The following is a 23,582-nucleotide window of genomic DNA, read 5'->3' as shown; positions in this document are numbered from 1 at the left end:
AAGGGAAAGTGCAATAAAATTTTCACGAGGACATAACATGTATTCGATTGGGTCGTTTGGATACGAATTAAATAAAACTTAAAGACCGGATTAAATTCTATTCACGCAAGGGTTCACGAAGGGGTCATTTTGTGAAAAATAATCACAAAGTCAAAGACCTAGAGATTGAGTGTTATCAAAATTTAAACACACTAGATTATTTGTACAACTTATCTACATGTAGTACATAGTTACACATTGGAAGGAATCTAGTTTGTATTTCAAAGCTGAGGGAATTATATTTGTCATGATACAGGTACCGTTTTGAAAAGCTTATATTTTGCATACACATGTACATATTTGGCAACGCTTGTTTGTATATTTTTACAATTCAACGATAGGCATTGCTTGTCGGTCACATACATTGATCGTTTTTCGACTGAAATATTTAAATCATAATCTGTAGTATTATAGAAGATCAGTTCTACTAAAAAATAATTATAAATATGCCGATTGAGCATTTGATACAATTTTTGAGTCATTGCATATTGCATAATTTTGACCATTTTTTTCAAATTCTAAGCCATGACATATGTATGTAGTAGCAAGAGGTTACTGGGTTCGATCCCATGCTAATTTCTAATGCTGCTGGCCAGATTTGGAGAGTTGTTACTCCATGTCGATCGTTTCCTATCAGAGTTTGCCAATTTATCTGATTTCATTGTTGAAACGATTCCTCCATCAAATTGGCAAAAACCATCTGAATTTGATTTACGTACAATAATGTAAAAATTTATGTACAAGTCTAAATCCATAGATGTGTCTATGGATTAATTAATTAATTAATTAATTGTTAATTTCGTGTTCTTCAGCCTTTCGAAATACAGTGATTTATGTAATAAAAAATGCTGCAATGTTTGTAATCAGTTGTTTACCTGTTAGGTCTTTCTGGTATATATACATATGTATATGTACATATATACATATGTATACAAAAACGTAAAACAATAAAATTGTAAAAACGCACATTTTCTTGAATGCACTTATAAAATTCTACGCAAGAAAGTTAATATTATACATACTTAGTGATTAGCAAACATTTTAAAGTTTCAACATTCTTTATCGTTTATCAAAGAAAAAAGTTAACAATTTTCGACTAAATTGCCAATATTTTGTAGGAGGCATCATTATCGCCGAAGGCTTTGAATATTTCAATTAATTTTTTAGAAACCTCCTTTACGTTTCACATTAATTAGATAAAAAGTTTTATTTCATAAAAAGTGTACTAGTTTTATCAAACGACTTATACATATGGACAAATACCCAAAAAAGCAGTTCCATTGTATTATTGCACGAAGACAAAAATAAACTGTGAAGTTTCTATAACACTCAATAAGATTTAAAGCTCAATTACATATATACGTCTATTTAAAAAGCAAGTTAATCCGATAGTATTGTGAAAAAAGATTGCACAATTCTCACAAAAACTAATTAGCAATAAGGCAAACAATGGAAGATTTCACATTATCACATTTGCGATTATCATCTATAAGATTAAAAGTAAGAATATTTACCTTGATATAGTCAGGATCTGGTTTCGGTGAATCTACATTGTTGTTGATGTTGTTCATATTCATCCCACTGTAACAATAAGAAAAAACGTGATTAAAATTTAAATGAATTCTCACGTTACTCAATGTGTAAAAAAAGTGGCATTGGATCAAGTTGCGGTTGATATTGGTAATATCGATCGCGGTGAGGTCAAACAAAAGCCCTCATAGAAGGGCTTCGAACCTAGGGGCGTTGGCTAGGGACACAAAGCGATCGCACTTAATCTGGGGACCCTTTGAGGGCTTCTTAATCCTACCGCAGCTCGGCCAGCGCAACTATTTGCAGGAGGTCTTTAAGAAGATGGGAAAGCCTTGTAGTTTCCATCCGTCGGCCAACTCAACTTAATTGGCAATCGTAATCCGATTAGATAAAATGGAAAGAAACCGAAAACTTTTGTTTTCGGAAAGCGCCAGCCCTAGCGAGCGAATGCAAGTGGAATTAAAGCCCTGCACTACCTTAAAGCCTGTGACAATGAAAGTATTCGATTCAATTAATGAGAAAATCTATTCATTCCATAGAAATGTCTTTAAATGCAACTGAAAATGACCTCGATTCAAAGTTTTGTCATTCAGACACTTGTAATCTGCACCGTGCGATGGAAAGCGCTGTTTTTTCCGCTACACTTTCATATATTTAAATACATTTATAATACATTGTTTTACGTATAGATTATCTGTTCTACGTATAGATTATTTAAATACATACATATGTTTGCATACATTTGAAAGCGTGTTTACAAGTTTTTGCATGGTTTAATTTACCATACGTCATTTTAATTCTAACATATCGATGGCTAGCGCACAGATTTGTATGTATGTAAGTCCATTTTTGAATTTGTATCGAATTTTAAGTTCGTAGATGGTCGAGTAATTCAGGTTTTTCCTTTCAAGGTAATTTATGTGGTATACATAAATTACCTCAAGCTTAAAATTCGATAGAAATTCAAAACTGGACATACAATATATGTGCACTAAGTCATTGATATGTAAATAAAATCGTCATGAGTTTCAAATGCTGTTCAACAAATATATAACAGCATTGTGTGGTCACGGGTTCAATTCCTGGCTTTGTGCTGCTGGCCAGACCTTGGATATGTGAATCCAAGGTCAATCATTTCTTATATGAGTTTGCCAATTTATCTGATTTCATTGAAACGAATCCAACAAATTGGCCAGTCTGTCCGCAAAATACGAGTTTACAGCATATATAATTTGCTAATTTATAATATGCTGCAAATTTGTACACAGATGTCTCTATCGATGTTTGTAATTAACCTTGAATAATACTTATGTACAAGGTTTGATCATAGATGTTGTGTAAAATAAAATAAATGGGTGTGTATCTGTATTAATAAATAAATAAATAAATTTATTTGAATTTTAAATCAAACAATTAATTACTATATAAATTACAGAAGTTTGGCATACCAAATTGAAAACTGTAGATTGAGGTTGCATATCGGACAAAAATCATCTTCACAAATACAGTGGATATTCTATTATAATATGTATGTATGTATGTATGCACATGTGACAAAATTTCAGCAAATGTATTTATGTGCCGGACTGATAAATGAATTAAAAAAATAAATCAAGTTTTCGTAAACTGTCAAAATATTGTTTAATCTATAATAGAATATATTAAATGCTATCGTGAAATGTATTATCACGATATAAAAAAAAAACAACAGCGCGTGCTTAAATAATAAAAAAATAGACTCGATATGGCACGGGTTTAAAATAAAATTTATGAAAAACATTCGCTCTAAAAAGCGTCGAGGTTGAAAACGGGTGAAATTTGATAAAAAAAATCAAATAAATAAAATAAAATAAACGGAAGTAATAAAAGCAATGCAATATGATGATTAACGCATAAACGTCACGCAGTAATGTGAATATATTCGTAATCAGATTTTTCGCGATGTGAATGTGGTGCTTTATGTGCATACACACTCGTTATTAAAACATATGTGTGTAAATTTTCATTCGGCGAAAATTACGAGTTTCATTTCGCAAAGTGTGCCAAACGCGGCTGAAAAAAAGCCAAAAGGATTATTTTAAATATACGCCACATTAACGCCTTCGCGCTTATTGCGTCAGTCAACGGGTTAAGCGAAACGAACAACCTACATATACACAGTTTTGATTTTAATAACAAAATATTTACGAAATAATTCAAATGTTGAGTGGAATCAGGTCAACTTTGAAGTGTCAATATACAATATATGCGAATGATATTTTGTATATTTATACAGTGAAAAAGTCAGCTAAATTGAATCAAAATATACATACATATATGTACATATGTACATTAGACTGGAGTGAAAAATGCGAATTTTGGATTTCCAACGATGGACCAAGTGGAAAACTTGTGTCAAATCAAGTAAACATCAAATGAAAAATTACATCGCTTTAAAACACCCGTACCTCCAATCAAACAATTTATCCAAGAAGAATATTAAAAAAAGTGGGTTTTTTTTATATACATATATATTTTTTATATATAGCAGTTTTAAATCATTATTTTACTATTTTTATATTAAAATGAATGCTAAATAGTCACCTTTTGCACTTTGATTGGGTCAATTATGATAAGGTTTGAATGATTAACGAGGATTTGAAGCTGCTGGTTCGCCATAAACTCCTATACAAGGTGCGCCACGCTCACAACGTCCGTTTTTATGGAGGAAGCTATGTTCAGAAAATCATCATTTTTTTCTTGATCCCGTAATTATTTTTAAAATGAAACTTGTTGAGATCTTTATTGGGTGTCAATCTTCATTTTGAACATAAAAATGCCGAATTTCATTTTAATCAAATTTTTTATACGGCAACAAAATGCTACTAAGAAAAGCTTTATATTAAGGATATAATCAGAATCATAGCTAGGGTAGTTTTCACTCGGGGCAAACATGTTATCTCCCTCCTTATTGTTTATTTTTTTTGTTCACCATTTTGGAATAATTCCATTAAGTAAAATAAAAAATTACCGTATTCTCATTTAATAAGAGCACAAATAAATTCAACTAAAAGGAGAATATTGTCATTTTCGTAAATAAGGTGTCTCGTAGCACTCGTCTGCATTTTAAATAAACATTATTTGTAAAATTTCACATTTAAATAAACATTATTTGTAAAAAATCATATAAATTAATACCTAAAATGAACTGTATAAGAGGTAAGTAAAAACCAATCGCATTTTGGCGCCCCCCCAATCTTGCGCCTAAAGTAATCTGCCCCCATGCTACGACCCTGGATACAAACCTAGCGAATATAAGCCATATCCCAGGAATATAATTAAATTGTAAGATTGTATCGACCCAATTTTTTGCTTACTGTTTCAATAAAAGTTCCGCGAATGTTGATGCACCGGATTGCATCAGTGATAAATTATGCACAATGACGCATGTAATTCATTAGAGATGATTAAATATTATGAAATACTAGATCACATTTTGAAGCACATAAAAATAATTCACACTAATCAATGCTTTTATTAAATATATAAACATATTATTGAAATTTAAAAGTAGATATTCTTGTTATTTGTAAATTTTAATATTATAATAGCAATAAATACAATGTATGAAATCAAGTAGATATCAAACACATCTATTGAATTATATAATATAATCCATGCAGAACGCATACAATTCATATTGTACACATTTGTTGAAAGTTCAAAGAAAAAAAAGCCTTCAAAGGCGTACAATGCCATTTAAAACTTGTTAAGAAACAAGTTGACGATTTGTATAAAACTTGCATATCGATGGCTTGGTGCACAGATATTGTATGTCTATTTTTGAATTTGTATCGAATTTTAAGTTTGTAGATGCTGGTACAATTCGAGTTTTTCTTTTCAATGTCATTTATGTGGTATACATAAATTTTCTTGAAAAGAAAAACCTGAATTATTCCAGCATCTACGGGCTTAAAATTTGATACAAGCTTAAAATTAGATACAAATTCAAAAATGGACATAAAAAATATGTGTGCACCAAGCCATCGATATAGTCTATTGTTGAGGCATTGCTATACTAAAATTAAAATGTTGATACTTAATGAAATTATTAAATACAAATATGCAACATACACAAATCATTTCAAAAACACAGATAAGAATAATTGCATTCGATGCGTGCGATATCACACCGAACGCGTGCAACGTGCAATAATAGTGCAAGCGCACATCGCGCGACCACGTGGTCAGCCACGTGACGCCACTGACTTAACCACACAATTCGACAATCCAATACTAACTTATCGTCCATCAGCTTTTCGTCGTAATAAGACGCCTCTTCTTTGATTTGCTGCAGCAGAGACAGCATGCTCACTCTGTGCATGACTCGATTCTCGAGGTGTGGTTTTTGGCGCCCGCGCCCACTTCGAATTCGCACACCGGAAACCGCAAAATTAAAACTATTTATTTGTATCAGATGCTGGCCGATATCTCGACGAAGGCTTGACCGTGAAAAGAGGGCGCCACAATCGCGTATTTAATCGACGCCGAGCGTCGGTCGGGAAGCGCGCGTCGCGACTGAATTGCAACGACCGGTTGCACTTTCTAGATAGAAGAAAAAATATGCAATTGCTCGTGCATTATCGATTATTGACACACTGCTGCATGTGGGTAAGGATGCGATGTTTGCGCGTTTAAATTAATAAATAAACTGGGTTATTATTATTATTAAATTGATGATAGTTCAGTGTCATCGTGATGATTGGGACGCTGTCGTATCGTGTGTTATATACAATTTGTAGAACGCGCAAAAGATACGGAATACACATATTTCATGTATTGAAATGATTATTTGTAGAACGTGGTGTGTTAACAGGCTAACGTCCGCATGCGTGCGAAATAAAATAATTTTTGAAATACTATCTAGGTTTTGAGTGGATATCGAATTTTATGTATAAGGCAGAGACATGTTATGATAATAGAAGGACCCTTACGAATAAATAAATTGTGTCAATATTACACGGTACGTCTACACTACAACGCACGGAATACAATCAGATCAATTTACTTATAAAAATGTATCCCATGTTGTTTATTGTGTGTTCTTGAATGCATTGTGCAATTTTTAACGATGCTTGCCCATCTTGCGAGTAATATAAACAAACAGAGAAGTTTTTATCGGACATACGTCAAGCACCCAACATCAAATACGACTGATGCTAAAATTATTTAGGAATGTCTGTGGACAATCGTCACTTGACAACAATATAACGTCTAAAGCCACTTATATTAATTATAAATTTTCTCTGGTATAAGGTATATCGAAAGTGTAGTTCAAATTCAACTAATAACAAACAGAGCAGAGAAATACGGTATTTTGTTTATACGAAGAGAAACCGCGTAAACTGAAACTTTAGGTGTGGTTAATCGAACCAAAACTCACCAGTAACTAAATATCCGTCGAGTTTCTCTAAGCCAATTTGTAAACTTCAAATTTGAGTTCGACGCCATATTTGAAGGCTTTGTGATATAAATAGTAGGAGTTATTAAATTATTATTTACAATTATAAATCTGTAACATTGTATTTGATTATATTATATTAGTGTTGTGCCCGTATTTGATTATATTTTTGATTTGATTAGATTATATTATATTCCGAAATCACCCCAACGGGTGATTTCGGAAACCAATTGATACATGATTTAAAATAAAGTTACAATACGTATAATAATACTTAATCGGAATCAGAACTGAAACAGAAATTGGAATTCTGAATTGAAACAGGCATCAGGAATCGAAATTAAAGCAGGAATCAGAAATCGGAACTGAAACAGGGATCAGGACTCGGAATTGAAACAGGAATTGGAAATTGGAACTGAAGCACGGATCAGGAATCGGAATTGAAACAGGCATCCGGAATCAAAACTGAAAAAAGTATCCGAAACCAGAACTCAATATCGAATCCGGAACCGGAACTGAAAAAGGAATCCTGAACCGGAACTGAAAAAGGAATTCGGAATCGCAACTGAAAAGGAATCGAAATCGATATGATATCTCATACATGTCCATGCAATCTCTATATACCCACATACCCACAAACAAACATCGCGTTCGTTTTTATATACATACTAGTATTACGCCCATTGAAATTTCAACGGGTGCTTTCGGATTGATACATGATTTAAAATAAAGTTACAATATGAATTTGAATTAAAAATATGTATATTTAATTGTTTAATATGAAAACAAAAAAATTGTTCAAAACGTCGCTAAATAAAATGTTTATAATTACGTATTTTTATATGGCGAGAACGAAAAGTTTCAATTGATGTTTAAAAAAAGAACTATTTGAATATTCAAGTCTCTGAACTCAGGTATACCTATAAGAGGATATTTGTGTTCGAGAGTTCAACCGTTCGACACCACCGAATGAATTTATACAAAGTTTAGGCTTTTTATCCATTCATTATGTTCGGCTAGCGTTAGGACACCCACACATAGATTAGCGTGTCTATATATGTATATAATAATATTAATATTGATACATTTGGAATTTGATGCTCTGTATAATGAAGTATTTCTCAGAAGGATAATATTACAAAATTGTGCGCATATTTTATGCGGAGTGGGGGTAGGCCTTTATACACGGAACGACCTCTAAATCTACACATGATTTAAAACCGTAGATAAAATGGAAAAAGGCAGTAAATGTTTAAAGCATTTATACATATTACTATTATCGGTAAACGATATTGCAAGTATGTATGTACTTGGTAGTATTGAAACAACATCGAACGTCTTGGCCGACAATATTGATAAAGGTCGCCAAATAAGAGTGCTAATTTGAAACCGGAAATTTATTATCGATAAGTATATATACGTATATAAAGTATGTATATAAGTATATAAAGTATGTATATAAGTATATAAAGTATGTATATAAGTATATAAGTATATAAAGTATGTATGTAAAAAAGTTATTAATAGTTTGAAAACGCGAAGCGTCACATTGTAATTAGGGCTATCTATTCAAAACGGCGTAATAGAGAGTGTATTTTGATATTCAAATTGGTCTTTGGGTTCATTTCACCTGTTTAGTTCACCGGCTCTTGTATGTATATGTAGAAGAGTGGTCTTATCAAGAACAGTATCCAACAAAAAGGCGACACGTAATCTTCCGAGTATTCTCCTGAGATAACCGTCCCGATAAAGCGACGATAACGTATGTGCGCACCACAGATAAGAGTACCTACCGTGCTTTTACCGAAAATTCAAGAGTATTTCTTTTTTTTAACATGCAGCTATTTATTGTATAAATATATTTTCCACGTACGGGATATTGAATAAATTTCAACGTTGTTCAGTAATTCAATTCTGGGTATGTAGTTCGAATTTTGCGAGAGTTTTGTTTTGTAAAATTCGAAATATATACACGGCAGATTTTAATGAAAGCAAAGTTGAAGCCACAAGTTTAATTAACCAACAATTTGGCGAGCGCACTACTGAAATGCTTTTTGATAGTCTGCACCAATGGGAGTTTAAAAATTAAATGCCTCAATATGAAATGTATAAAATGTATATATGTACATAGATTGTAAATATCAATAGTATTGTATTTCGTTGAAAATGTTTTTTTTCACAATATGTAAATTTATCGTTTATATTAGACAAAGGTGTCTTGAAGTGATGCGGCGTTGAAATCGGGAAAAACTATCTTCCGATATTCCGGTTCGAGACGCGTTTGAGCATTTCCAATGATTTTTTTTATGAAATCCTATTCAATAAGGGTGGGAGGGGGTGGTTGGTGAGAAAACCGACGAAAAAGAGGGGCAGGCAGAGGAGAAGAATAAGAAGAAAAAAGGTTTTATCAGTCGCGATAGCATGTCGATTTGAATACGTTTCCACGCAACAGCGAAATATTTCGGCGGTGTATTGGGGAATAAAAGAAAAACGGAAACGAGATGAACAAGAAACTGGAAAAGACAATTTTCCTAACTCGATTGCGGCGTCGCCGCTGCCACGGAGGCTTTGTCGAGTTTAGAACGCGTGTAAATGAAAAAGAGATGAATCGAAAAAAATAAAAATACACAAAATAAAATTATATACTCTGCTAAGCATAAGCAGGAAAAATGCTCTATGTAAGTTTTATACCATTGTACATAATACATAGCATATTGCATTAACCAGCAGCATAGACCAGTGATTAGCGTGCAATGTTTTCTACTGAGCGGTCTCGGGTTCAATCCCTGGCCCGATGCTGCTGGCCAGACCTTGAATATATGTCTCCAGGTTGATCTTTTCCTATGAGAGTTTGCCAATTTATCTGATTTTCATTGAAACGGTTCCAGCAGAATGGCAATCTTACACATTTTCTCGCAAATCTCGAGATTTCAGCATCTTGTTTTTTTTTATTAATTTAATATTTCTTAAATTTATACATATATGTATGTATGTCACAATGATACTCTGTAAAATTACTCTATAAATTGTTTACCGATGTTTATAATTGGTTTTCGAGGATTATCTCCAGGCTTAAGTGCAGTCGGCTAGCAATAGAGACCCCCAAATTGACTTGAATTGAATTGAGTGGTCGGTAACGGCACTCCCGCTAGAGTTCTCACAACTGACAGTGCGAAAGTGTGGGACTGCGTGCCGAGACCCTGGGACTGCATATCTGGTACGTGACTATAACAATATGTAAACAAACGTGTCGAGGGAGATGCACTGAGCGACCTGCCCTTTACCAGCAGGTACTTAGGCCATACCAAGGCATTCTGGACGGAGCACTGGCTGTGCGTGGATCTCCTTAATCACCCAATAAATGCTGTGAAGCGACTTTGGCCTTTTGTTATTTGGATCCTCCACCCACCCCTATGCAACAGTATGAATAGAAGTAGTCTTTTTCGTGCAATTTTGTGCCGACTTGTTGACGTGCAGGCTGGATAATATAAACCGACCTTTAGAAGTATCATCTTTTAATTTTATAAATATTATATTTAATGGATTAAATAAAGTATGATAAACAGTAATTTTAACTGTTTTAATTTAATATGATTTACATTGAAGGTAAGCCAAATGGAAATATTATCGCGAATATAAATTCTATTCGATAAATCGATTATGTAATTTAAATCATGAAAAGCCCTTTTCAAATACTCGTACGCGTTGTATATGTCCACGTTCAAATGAACGTGGACATAGTACATAACTGATTGATTTTAACGTCGAAATAAATTCAAAATTATTAAATTAAATTCAACTTATATACAAAAAGCGGCTTTGTCAGTCTATCAAATTAATTTCGGATCGGATTGACAAAAGTAGAGCGCTTTTAATAATAATTCATTACGCGGTTAAGCGGATATTCCACGGGTCTGAAAAATTCTAAATATAATGTAAATGTGCTAATTGTTACATACATATATTCATTTAATAACAATTCTATTCTATTATATTCTCAAAAAGACCCATTTTTACAAACTCTTTATTAGTCGATGCAATAAAATTCCTGCCCGTCAAAAATTTATGATTTGATTTTGAACCACTTCCACTCTTCAGGTCACTTTGATATTTTACCTATAAACTAAATATGAAAGCTGGTTAACATTGAAGTAAGATATTGGTGCTAAAATTATTAGCTAGAGGAGTTTAATCACTAACGAACTCATTAAAATTTACATAATAGTTTTGTGTCAGATCGAAGTGATGACAGCTAGCTATCCATACGCGGCTTTCTACCACTCCTTTGCAACTTACTGCAACGTAATAGTTACTTGTTTCACTCTTATTTACTCTCATCTTATAAAAACTTAATTAATACTTCATTTATAAATAAAAAATACATCTTTTCTCAAAATAATCATAAATTTAACAAATATAATAGCTTTTTTAGTAATTTTTAGAACTCTTCTATCAATTTAATCTAACTCTTGATTAATTAGATGTATAGGAATAAGCTTTCATACTTTCTCATATTCTTTTTTTAATTCACTGATTACAAGCTTTTTATATTGCTCCTCGTTTAGATCTTTATTATTAAATCTACGTGTTTCCTCGTTATATGTTTTATTTTAGTAATCATCTTTTCATTTCCCATTTATTGAATAATTTATTTAATTATATTATTGAATGTTTTTATTATAAAAAATCACAGTTGTTGGCTTTTAGAATGTCAATTAATATATGAGAACCTTGTGACATTGCGTAGTATCTTTTATGGATGGTGTTCATGTTCTCTACTAAATAACTACTAATGTTACAGGTTAGTATGTAATGTTTTCGATTGTGTGGTCACGGGTTCAATCCCTGACCCCATGCTGCTGGCCAGATCTTGATTGATGTCTTATACATGTCTCTATGTGATTGTTATGTTTGATGATCGATGTTTGTAATTGACTTTGAATATATGTACAATATTGACAATATATGTCGTGTTAATAAAACTGGGTGTAGCCTGTATAAAGAAATATAATATAATATATGTAAAGAACAATTTTATTCATCGGTCAAGCGATTGTTTACCAGTAGACAGGTCATGGATTCAAATCCCAGCCGGAAACAAACACTTTATTCAAATTATTCGGTGATAAAGATTACGTCTACCCCTGCTGACGAGATCTGACTGGTCATTAAATCCAGATCGACCATCTCTTGTTAGAATTTTCCAAATTATCTAGTTTAATTATTGTGACGGGTCAAATAAAATCAGCATCCCTTCCTCTTTCTAAAAATCGGCTAGTCCCAATTTGCTGATTGTTGCAAGCATACGTATTCTTGCGGTTTGTAATTCATATATGTGTGTAAATATGTACATATACACCTACATCGTATAATTTGATTGAATAAATAGCAAATTAGCCATAGTATTAGTTTTAGGTGACCTGTCATGGCACTATGGCATATGTGCCTACATACATATATAAGATATTTTTTTAGATGTTAGTTTTTCAAATCAATAAAACTTTTTTAATGACAGCCAATTTGGAAGCTGATAGCTGATTTGTACTTAGTTTGGTTTGCCATTTTAACATTAAATAGTCTTAAATCAGAATAATGCTTGAAAACGGTGCAAATTTATACGTATATATGTATGAAAAAAAATCTAAATAGTCTACGACTGCAGTGGTTCAATTATTTAAATGAATGTTTTTATCTGAAATAAATAATGTAAGCGACCGAGTTTGAGTCGAAAATACATACAAATGCAGTTTATAAATGCGATCGCCGCTATACAGAGCCGCACCATTTTATAGCGCAATAAAAATGAAACATTTTTGCATTACAACGAGCAAACTTAGGCCGTTGCTTAGAAAGTTGTTCGTTGTAGGAGTTCTCGATTTTGGGGAGCGGATACCCCTTTCGCTGAATACACACAGTGCTTTAGTTGGAAACTTTTGCAGTTACCGCTATTCTAACCGCTTCCATCTTAATTATTGAAAACCAAACTAAGAGGTTAGCGTTACTCGTTTACAAAATTAACAACTTTGGGTCGCCCTTGAGCCAGTTGGGCTTCCGCGTTATTTGCACTCCCCATGCGAAACTCGTTTCAAGTACGGAAATTGGGCATCGCATCGTTTTGAGGAGCTAGTTTTCCGTCGAGGAGAAAAGAAATCCTTTCATATCAATCGAAAAGATGTAGCAAAAGGATACTGTATATACGTATTTATTGTAGAGTATGTCTGCCGTTTGGTCAGTGACAAAACTTGTACATGTAATATTGCCTACGTTTACGTAGTAAGTTTCAAGGAAATATTGCACTGACAATTTTAGAAGCTCATTGGATGACTGATTCTATTAGTTTTTGTACTAATTTAATATGAAACAAATCTGTTAAAGTTATGCTAATGATTGTAATAAACGACGATGTTCACAAAGAAAATGTAAGACAATGGTGACAACGATTAAGTAAATGAATGTTTATAAAACAGCAGCTTTGGATTATTGTACCTCCACAATGTTCCCTCCCTGTCCTATTTAATCATCCATTTCAGGATTCATTCTGATGAAGAGGCTGATTTTATATCTATGAGATAGTAAAAAGCGTTTTTATGTATAAATAGTAAAGATTCTCTCTTGGATGGATAACCAAAGGTAGAAGTCTCCTAGTTACGAGTGTAATTAAGGGTGAAAACACACTGAGTGGGACGTGGTGATGTTGAGCCATAAATTTGATCTTCTGCGATTAGTAATCCAAGGAAAGACCAAAGGCCAACAGTCAGGTCCGGCGGAAGACTGGTGAATAATCTTCGGCAGTGGTATGGTCTATGTATAATGGTGTTGCTTTTAAAAATCGGATGTGACCAACTCAAAACTTTATCTATGTATGTATTTGAGAAATATAAGAAGTATAAAAAACAAAATTCGATAATGAAAGATACGTACATATGTACATATGTACACGTTAACGTGCTATGAGAGCATTTTCGTACGCACATAAACCGGCTACGAGAGATTTGTTTTTTTTTTTTTTAAATTTTCATTACATTGATTATATTTGAATTTTCTCGTGAAGGGTACACATGAGCACATATTCAAGTATAATTCTTGTATCAATGTAATGAAAATAAAAAAAAAATCACTAAATTTAATAAACCGGAAGTGGGATTTTTTCCTCTTAGAAAAGGCAAAAATGTTGTCGCCACTACTCTATCCACACCCCTGAACTTATCAAGCTGAAAATTTATATTCGTATTATTTATTATTCGTGTTAGAGCTGATAAGATTTGGTTCAGAATTCGTAAACCAGAAGTAGTATTTTTTTTAAAAACAATATTTCATTATTTTATTTTGACCTTTTAAATGATTTGAATCGTCTTGATATTTATTATGTATAATACTGATAGTGATTTTAATTAATAAAAAAAATGTGAACAAAATCCGACAGTCGGAAGGAGAACTTTTGTCTTGTCAACTTCCATACACTTGCGCTCAATTTGTATCGAAAATGCTGTCATAGCTATATATTTCGTTTCGTTTCGTTTCGTTCTCCTGCTCTTACGTGGTAATACGTCATGCCCGTTGTTGCTGGAGCAGTTGGGACTTTATGTCCCTAATCACTATGTGCGTGGTAGACATCATCATTTGCTGGCTGTACCTCCTGCCCGCACAGTCCTTTTTCGAATGGCTCCTATTCCAAGAGCTATTCGACTTCTTAATGAAATCGTTGCTGCCGAGACTGAATGTGATATTTTCCACCTTAGTGAGCGTAAATTGTCGGAAATTACTCTAACCCATTTATCTGGTAGTCTGCGCTCATCATTGTTTTCATGATTGATTGTGATTTATGAGTGAAATTTTGATTAACTCTCTTCCATTTGGGCCTTACAGGGATGTTTTGTATTTGTAGTTGTTTCTTACATATTTATTGAAACTGGCTGTAGGTGCAAGGCATTCCTTATGCTATATTTTATTTGTTATTTTTACTATATCTGTTATTATTAAATGCTATTTTTTATATGTATGGATGTATTTATGTTTATGTTTAATTGTTATTTTGTTTTTTTTTGTGTTATATTTTTTGACCATTGTGGCGCTTTAGGAATTCCTGTTATGCCACAATGGTCTGTTTAGAATAAAAATAAATAATAAATATTTGTTTTTGATAATGCTGCCGGTATGTGTGAATGTGGCTGTACGGTTCAATATAGAATTTTGTTTTGTGACTTTCTTATATTCCTCAAATACATAGATAAAGTCATGGGTTGGTCAAATTCGATTTTTTTTTAAATTAATAGCTTAATATGCCTTAACCTAGTCCAATAATAAAGGTGGAGGACTTACTCTGTGGGGGAGGTCTGCGGCCTGGCGACATCTGCCTTGGTGATGGCCGGCAGCCTGTTGGCATTGCCGTCCAACGCCCCTGGCGAGATCTTGCCGGCGAGGGCGTCCAGCGAGTGCAGCATCGCAGGCCAGTGGTGATGCTGTTGGAGTTGTGCGCGCCGCGACGCCAGCGCGACGCCCCGCAGCACGCAGCCTACGGCAAGGGCGGCCGCAGCAGCGCCCTGGGGCGGTGGCCCCGTCGTCTTCAGCGACAGTGTGGCGGCGGGGGACTGCCGCTGCCACTGCCGCCCAACACCCCAACCGTTGTCGCGCCACTGCCGCCGCGTCACCTGCGACTCATTGCCACCACTTCCATACAACCACCCAATCCCCTCGCACCTCACTTCACTCACTTCACCTCACCTCACCTCACCTCACCTCACCTCACCTCACCTCACCTCACCTCAACATCTGCCCGGCGTGTATCTCTTATCTTATCTTATCAGACACAGATACACTCACACACTGGTACCCACCCTCCGTCCGCCCCACCCGCCCGCACGTACTGCTGCTGCTGTGTTGCCAGCACTTCTTCCGATTCACTTCTAGCGCGTAATCACTCACACGCATACAATCCTATAACAATAAAAATACACATATTCAATATTTTTTTTACAAAATCAATTAATCAAGCACACTCGTCTAACAGATTGCTCCAAAGCGACGAGTGTGCTAAAAAGATTAAGAAGTACAAAAGGAAATGATACAAGTTATATAAACAAATTATATTATCCCATATTAGTTGTATTGAGAAAGTTCAACTTAAATTTATTAAATCCTTACGCTACCTTTTTCCTACCTATACCCATTCTACTGTTTCCGACATTTTAAAAATCCTTTCTTTTAACAATCTTTCTGTCAGGCGACGACATACTGATGCTATATTCTTCTTTAAGCTCATAAATGGTTTCCTTGATTGTTCTGATTTACTGAATAAGGTTAATTTCAGAATCCCAGTTCGGTACTCTAGACGCGTTGCACTCTTTTCACTTGATCCTTTCAATACTAATTCCCAAAAATATTTTTATCTGCAGCGCGTTTATCGTATGTTTAACGGAGAGCTGAATGAGGTTGATCTATTTGGTATTTCCCTACATCAATTCAAGTCTAACATCAAGAGAATCTTGACCGATTGATTCATTTCTTCTCCTATTCTATTTTTCCAATATTTCCAATATTTTTATACTTTAGTTTAGTTATGTAATGTGCTATTTAATCATATTATAGCTTTCATTCTTTTCCTTTTCATTTGTTTATTTTGTATTTACCTTTTTCATTTGTTTTATATTTGTAAATTTCAATTTCTTCTTATATTCTATTTTATAACCTTTTCCAAATATTTTAATACTATAGTTTAATTATGCAATGTTCTACATATTTTATCATGCCTTTATTCTTTACTTTTTAATTTGTTTTCCTTATATTTATCTTTTTCATTTTTGTAAAAATCTATTATTGGACTTGGATGTTACATATATTATTTATTTACTATTTGTTTATTTATACATATCTATGTACATCCTGTCTGTTGATTTTTCAATTAATAAAATAAAAAATAAAATAAAAATATATACAAATATACAAATTACATAAGGAAAAGATAACTAAATAAAACATGAAATCATAATTAAAAACACTAACTCAACCTTTATAAATGTTCGCGACCTCCATAACTTAGGAAGTGGTGCAGAGAATGAAGAGAAACGTGACAAATGTCAATGGCACCATCCAGTGAATTTAAGAAACGGAGGCCGCGAGGAATGGGAGAATAACTAAAAGCCACAGTTCTAGCCAAAGGAGTGTGAAAAAGGGGAAAATGGCGGGTTCATATCACACTCTCTGGAGCATGAAGGCCCAACTCAGCCAGGATAGACGGACAGGAGATACAGCCTCTAAATATGGAAAACAAAAACTTGATGAGGGCAACACTCCTCCTGTGGTCAAGAGAAGTGTAGCCGACCATACCCATGACAAATTTTGAAGGAAATAAGTATGGGTAAATCCCATATTGCTCCTTATAAAGCAGTCTGAGAAATCATCTTTGGACAAGTTCAAGCTTCACAGATAGAGACTTAGTGTAAGGATTCCAGATCATAGAGGCGTATTCCAAGATACTCCTAACTAGAGCATTGTACAGCAATCTCAAAACAGCGGGATTATGGTAGTGTCGAGAATTACGAAATACAAACCCAAGCATTCGTAAGGCAGAGCAACACACAGAGTCGATATGAACAGAGAAATATAGGTCACTCTGGAATGCAAACCCAAGATCAACAGTTGAATCGATCCAGTTCAATAAAAAGTTACCAATAAGATATGGAAAGGTACGATCGGGGGTGGATCTGGATCTGGAGTAACACATAACCTTGCACTTGGAGACATTAAGAGGCAAACAGTTGGTTAACGACCAATCATGAAGAGCATTAAGATGATCTTGTAAAAGCTCACAAGAACGTTCAGAATCGAGACTCAAATAGAGCTTTAAATCATCAGCGTATAGTGAGAAACGAAAATTGACCAGTTTATTACTTATATCATTTACAAATAAATTGAATAACAAGGGCCCTAGGTTAGAGCCTTTTGGAACTCCTGAGCCAGCGATATAGACACGGGAGTGAGCGGAACCGAAGGCTACAAATTGTTGACAATCCAGAAGATAAGATCTAAAAAAATGGAACAATCCGTCATGAAATCCGTATGCGGACATTTTCTTTAATAAAATACAATGATTTAATTTATCAAAAGCTTTCTGTACCAGGAAGGCCTCACAGGTAACCCCAATGCGCCTTCCTGGCCAATTACAAACATTACCGCATTTTTTTTATTATACAAGTCGCTAATGTGACGTTTTTCTTCCGGGTTGACGATATGTAACCTTCGTTGGTTGGTTCGTAAACAACAAATTCGATTTTTTTTTTCGATTCATAGGCGCCGATTGGTTTTTCTTTCGATTCAAAGGATTCAAAAGCCCAGGGCGCGAAGTCCCGAGGAGCGCTGAAGGCGAAGGCACCGGGGGGAGCCTGGTATACATATAATTTCGAAAGAGACTTAGTTTATATGTTTGTTTGTTCGTGACAGTCAAATAAATTTATATAAAATAAAACAATTCAAATAAATTTAATAAAATGTTTACTATTACATTAGTCATGTTTAAGGGGTTTATATAACAAATACCGAGCGAAGCCGGGTGAAACCACTAATATTCAATATATTTCATTTTATTTTGGGGTAATGTTTTTGGCACGCAACTATTCCGACTGAAATTATTTTAAGACGCCGAGCTTTCAGTCTAATGTTTCAGGATATTCATTTAATATTATTCAATATATTGGCGGAAAGTTGCGGAAGTCCAATTTTCAGTTCCAAAAACACTATTTCTGTTTGATTTCATTCACAAATTGACATGATTAATCATTTATGTATACGAGCTATCATCATGGTGGCTTGTGAAATTTTTAGCACCATAAGAGAAAAATCGAATCAAATCGTCTGATACATTACATAGATTTTGAATGGTTTACTTTTTAAATAAATTTTGATTTGCAAAGGATATTTTAAATTGTTATGTCGATGACTAAATGTGAAATTTTCCTCTTCCCAGTGGTTCAGTACATATGTACATACATACTGTATACATAGGTATAGTTTTCCTTCTAAACAGCACTCGCATGCGATTGTTTTATATTGAGGAGAAAAGGTCATTCCTTCATTGGAAATCTATCTAATTATGCGAATGGCTTACGAGACTCGGTATTGATTTTACAAAATGTGTTTGTATAATATTATGGACAGCATAAATGTATATATGTATGTACATAGATGGATATAAAATACGGGTCAAATTCAAGTTTGTGTAAGTTGCATATTCTCATCGTGGATACTTCATTCCGTTCGATACAATCCGAGCAAAAGTTGCAGGACCACAAGATAAATTACCATTATATGCGAAAGAGTACAAAGTAGCGTTCGAAAACAACAAATTTAACCTGAAAAAGTTACTTTTGGAAATAAAATGAAATGAGTCAGTGTATAGTGTTTCGACAACTTTTGCACGCCTCTATTCAAAACTTTTGTTGACGCAGACGCTCGCAAACTTAATGTCGTTCTATCGAATTCACGAAAATGGAGTGTTTCCAAAATGAAATATGCGCTATATAACGCAACATAATATAGAACACAAATTGCCATCGGTGTATATGTATGTATGTATGTATATTCGCGTAATCGAAATGATAAGATAAATCGAGCTACAACAAACAGGGAACCGTGTCGAAAGGTGCGCTTGTGTACATAGCTTCAAATATAACGGAATATATATATATATATATATATATATATATTTGAATTGGTATAATGGTAATTTGAAAATATTCCTTTGAGTCACCTGCTTCATCAACTTGTGCCTAACGTTCCCAAAAAACAAAATGGCGGATGGTTATCGGAAATTTCAAGAAATTCTCATTTCCCACAGAGCGCTTGATAAGAATTTTCATATTGACACAACAATGCGCAAATATAACAGCTATCGGTAGCTACCTCAGTTGATTAAATCGATACAGAATTCAAACTATGCTTACAATTCGTGCTAACGAATATTTTCTGAAATATAAAGGAAAGGGAATTTTTTTTATTGAACCCTCGTTTTTAACGAAACCTCTCAGCTCGTAGTACCAGTACAGCGATTATCATAGATTTCAAATAAATGGATTGTATCAACACCACAAAAATATTCATCTCTTCTCAATCAAATGGTTTCTTTTGGATGTATTCATATATGTATGTACATATATAAACTGGAGGGCTATTGTACATATACCAGTAGATATGACTGGCGATCTATTCTGGTTATTAAAAAAACACAGACCAGTCGTCTCTTCTTAGGCTATTCCAATATGACTAGTTAAATTGTTGTGACGGATCCAATAAATTGGTATCGTCCTCAGTTTCTAGCAAATTTGAGTTATTAGTATCTTGAATTTGTTGAATCTTATAAATGTAATTACATAATTTAATTCTGGGAAATTTGCTGTGTATTAAATTAATAAAAATTATTGGATTATCCATAGATGTCTCTATTTAAAATCTATAAGTATGTACTGTTATGCTTCAAAATCGTTAGTACTTACAAAAATAATCTAACAATATGTGTTGCCTTGGGGTAATTCCTGTCATGGCAGATATGAATGTATGTACATATGTACATAAATAAAAATAAAATAAAATCATGTTACCATTACCGGTTTTCCTAAGGCGACATCTATGGCTAAATGAATACATACAATATAGTATAAAGGTGACAAATAGAGGGTAGGTGGCTAATATTTTTATGAGGAACCGTTTCAACAATTAAATCAGATACATTGTTAAACTCTTATAAGCAAGCAAGGATCGACCTGGAGTCTTCCGGTTATTAAAAAAAAAAAACACAGATCGACCATCTCATGTTAGAATTCTAGATTTTTCTGTCTTAATTGTCGTAACAGATCGAATAAAATCAGTATCCTTTTCAGTTTTTCGCAAATTTGAGCTATTTGTATCTCGAATTTGTTGAATCTTATAATTACTACCTATGTACAAAATGTAAATTTAGCAAATTTGGTGTTTATCAAGAATGTGTTGATTGAAAAAAGATGCTATGTTATGTTTGAAAAATTATTGGTACTTACATAGTTAAAAAAAATAATTTTAACATATAATATGTACATCCATATGTGTCGCCTTGGGGTAATTACTGTCATGTATGTACAAACATATGTTGAATAAAACATGTACGTTTTATTTTTTGTTTTAAATAAAAGTTTATATTTACCATGGTGAAAATTTATATTTACATTACATCATACGCTCAAGAGGGCTGTATACCCGAAACCTTAATTTTGTTGCCGTTCCTTTCTTCGATATATATATTGAGTGAATGCGACAATATATATCAATATATACATATATATTGAGTGAATGCGATAGTTGCGCTTCGACCAGATAATACGTATTTAAATCGACAAAATTGAGGTTTCGTATTCTCCAGTTTTCTCCTCCGAAACTGGACCAATTTAAATTGCTATAATTGAAGAAGGGAGAAGTGTAATACGTTTGTATGGACAAAGGGCTGGTGTCCAGCCCTCTTAAGGCGACACATTTGTTCACATATACTTTATCACATTATTATTATAAGTTTAAAATCATATTTTAATAATGATGATCAATGGGGATAGGTTTCCAAGTTGTTTGGAACCGTTTCAACAATGAAATCAGATCAATTTGCAAATTCTGATAGGAAACGATCCATCTAGATTCACATAATCTAAGGCCTGGCCAGTAGAACCAATCCAGGGATTGAACAAATGACCCCTCAGTTGATAGCATTATACAGTAACCACTGATCTAAGTTGCTGATTACATACATACATACATAGCATCTTTGCATCACATAAACTAAATGCTTATATGCACAATTAAAAATACATTGTGCTATACCGTAGAAATTCACTGTCAGCATTGGACCACTATTGAAAACTATTAGCATTGAATTATCTTCATCCAACATATACATACATGTATGTATGTCCATATTAAACAATATATTGATGATTGAAAGTAGGTAGCCATTATACCTATAGTAAGAGGTCAATTGAACACTGTAATATTTATACTAGGTATATTTTTTCCAATTCATAATTTGGGTTATGCTATGGTTAGATTTGTATTATTTATAGATGTATGTAAAATAAATGTTTACTTAAATGAATAGTACTCAGAAAACCATACGTGAATCATTTCCCAGAAAGGATAGAGAAACACTGGTGTGGCGTTTGTTAGCAACACAAGACACATTGCTATGTATTGGAAATATCGGAAATAACAAGCGAGTGTCTGCAGGAAGTAAAGACGTCGTCACGGAAGTTCTAGTTTATTTTGGCGGTAATCGGTTTGTTCAAGAGAGTAACACAAATATCAGGGTTGCCACTAGAAGCGGGCGTCACTGAGAGTCAACAAGGGCCGCGCATAATTTTCCTCAGCGGCCGCCAGCTAACGAGGGGCTCATCCACCCACCCACCCACCCCCTATCTGATGGGGTGGCCAGGCGGGGTGTCGTGTTTATGGTAAGTAACAGAGCGGAAAACTGGCGCGGCATAATCGCCGGCCGTTACGGCCGTTGACACATTAAAAATAAGCCGTTATCTCGGGGTGGGGGGTGTGCACGGGGTGGCTCGGTTAATTAACCCCGGAGATGCGGCTACTTGTTGATGATGCTCGTTACGCGCGAAACGCGATTTGCACGTTGAAAAAGTAATCGGAACGTTCTTGTATTGTCGACCTGGTATAGGGTGTCGCAAAGTTACCGTGTATACTGGCCAAATGCTATTTGTATGTATACTACCCCTTGATACCTGCGCACGTTTTTATGTTACGCCATATCTTTATGGATTTTGAAATGCTTTCATGCTCAAAAAAGTATTGTGCTATGTTAAATGGAGATCTAAACGCTTGCAGTAATTCCGTGTTGTGCTGGAAAATAATTATTGTACTTATACAATTGTACGCAATACGAATCTTCTCGAATTCACAAGTGAAATGTATAAGTGTAATTTATACAAATTTTTAAAAGGCCCTTGGTTAGGTAAAATACAGATAACTCATTTAAAAATTATTTGCATATGACATTCATGGAAATTTGCTTAGATGACTATCCTTTTATATTAAAAACGGAGGTCAAATAAGTTACAATTAAGGGCATGTATCGACTTCTAGACATAACCCTTCAGGAGTTCCTCAAGGTTCACCCTTAGGGCCACTTGAGTTCATCTGAAGTATTTACTTAACTAAAATTTTCAAATCTGTTAATAATATAAGAGATTGTATTAACTTACATACATACATATATATGTATACATGTCAAATATCTAAATACAAGTTGTAAATGCGATTTTTCTGTAATTTTTCTGGGGGTGCTGCAGCGCCGAAGCTTCTATGCACGAGCCACCACTGCTTACATGTATACTTACATGCAACTAATTTGCAGAAATTGCTTTACGCGAGGACCTCATTAGCTAAATTAGATATGTATAAGTCTCAAGAAGACATAAATATATTTATGTTCATATGTATGGTACACATTTGAATACGGAATGTACGTTTTACATATGTACATTCATATGTACCGATCTTATATATGGCTGTTGTGAACTATTTTCAAGACATTGAATAAATACTGTCA

General features: G+C 33.9%; 1 protein-coding gene across 10 annotated transcripts in view; it reads right to left on the bottom strand.

The window, feature by feature from the left end:
- Window positions 1–23,582, bottom strand: part of LOC143911227 (CUGBP Elav-like family member 2) — a 605,340-nt gene that overhangs the window by 84,159 nt on the left and 497,599 nt on the right. For 9 of the 10 annotated variants that reach the window (XM_077430030.1, XM_077430026.1, XM_077430029.1 and 6 more), the window contains 2 exons: window positions 15,329–15,943; window positions 1,554–1,620 (listed from right to left, as the gene is read on the bottom strand). In XM_077430030.1, coding sequence (XP_077286156.1) covers window positions 1,554–1,620; window positions 15,329–15,450 — 189 coding nt within the window. In that variant the 5' untranslated portion in view covers window positions 15,451–15,943. Of the gene's footprint in view, window positions 1–1,553; window positions 1,621–5,849; window positions 6,129–15,328; window positions 15,944–23,582 lie in introns of those variants that run through there. The other variant, XM_077430032.1, reaches the window with a different exon arrangement.

This window comes from Arctopsyche grandis, chromosome 4 (assembly GCF_051622035.1).
Source record: "Arctopsyche grandis isolate Sample6627 chromosome 4, ASM5162203v2, whole genome shotgun sequence".
NCBI classification, from domain to species: Eukaryota; Metazoa; Arthropoda; class Insecta; order Trichoptera; family Hydropsychidae; genus Arctopsyche; species Arctopsyche grandis.
The sequence above is the reverse complement of the archived record's forward strand: the minus strand, read 5'-3'. Positions and strand labels throughout refer to the sequence as shown.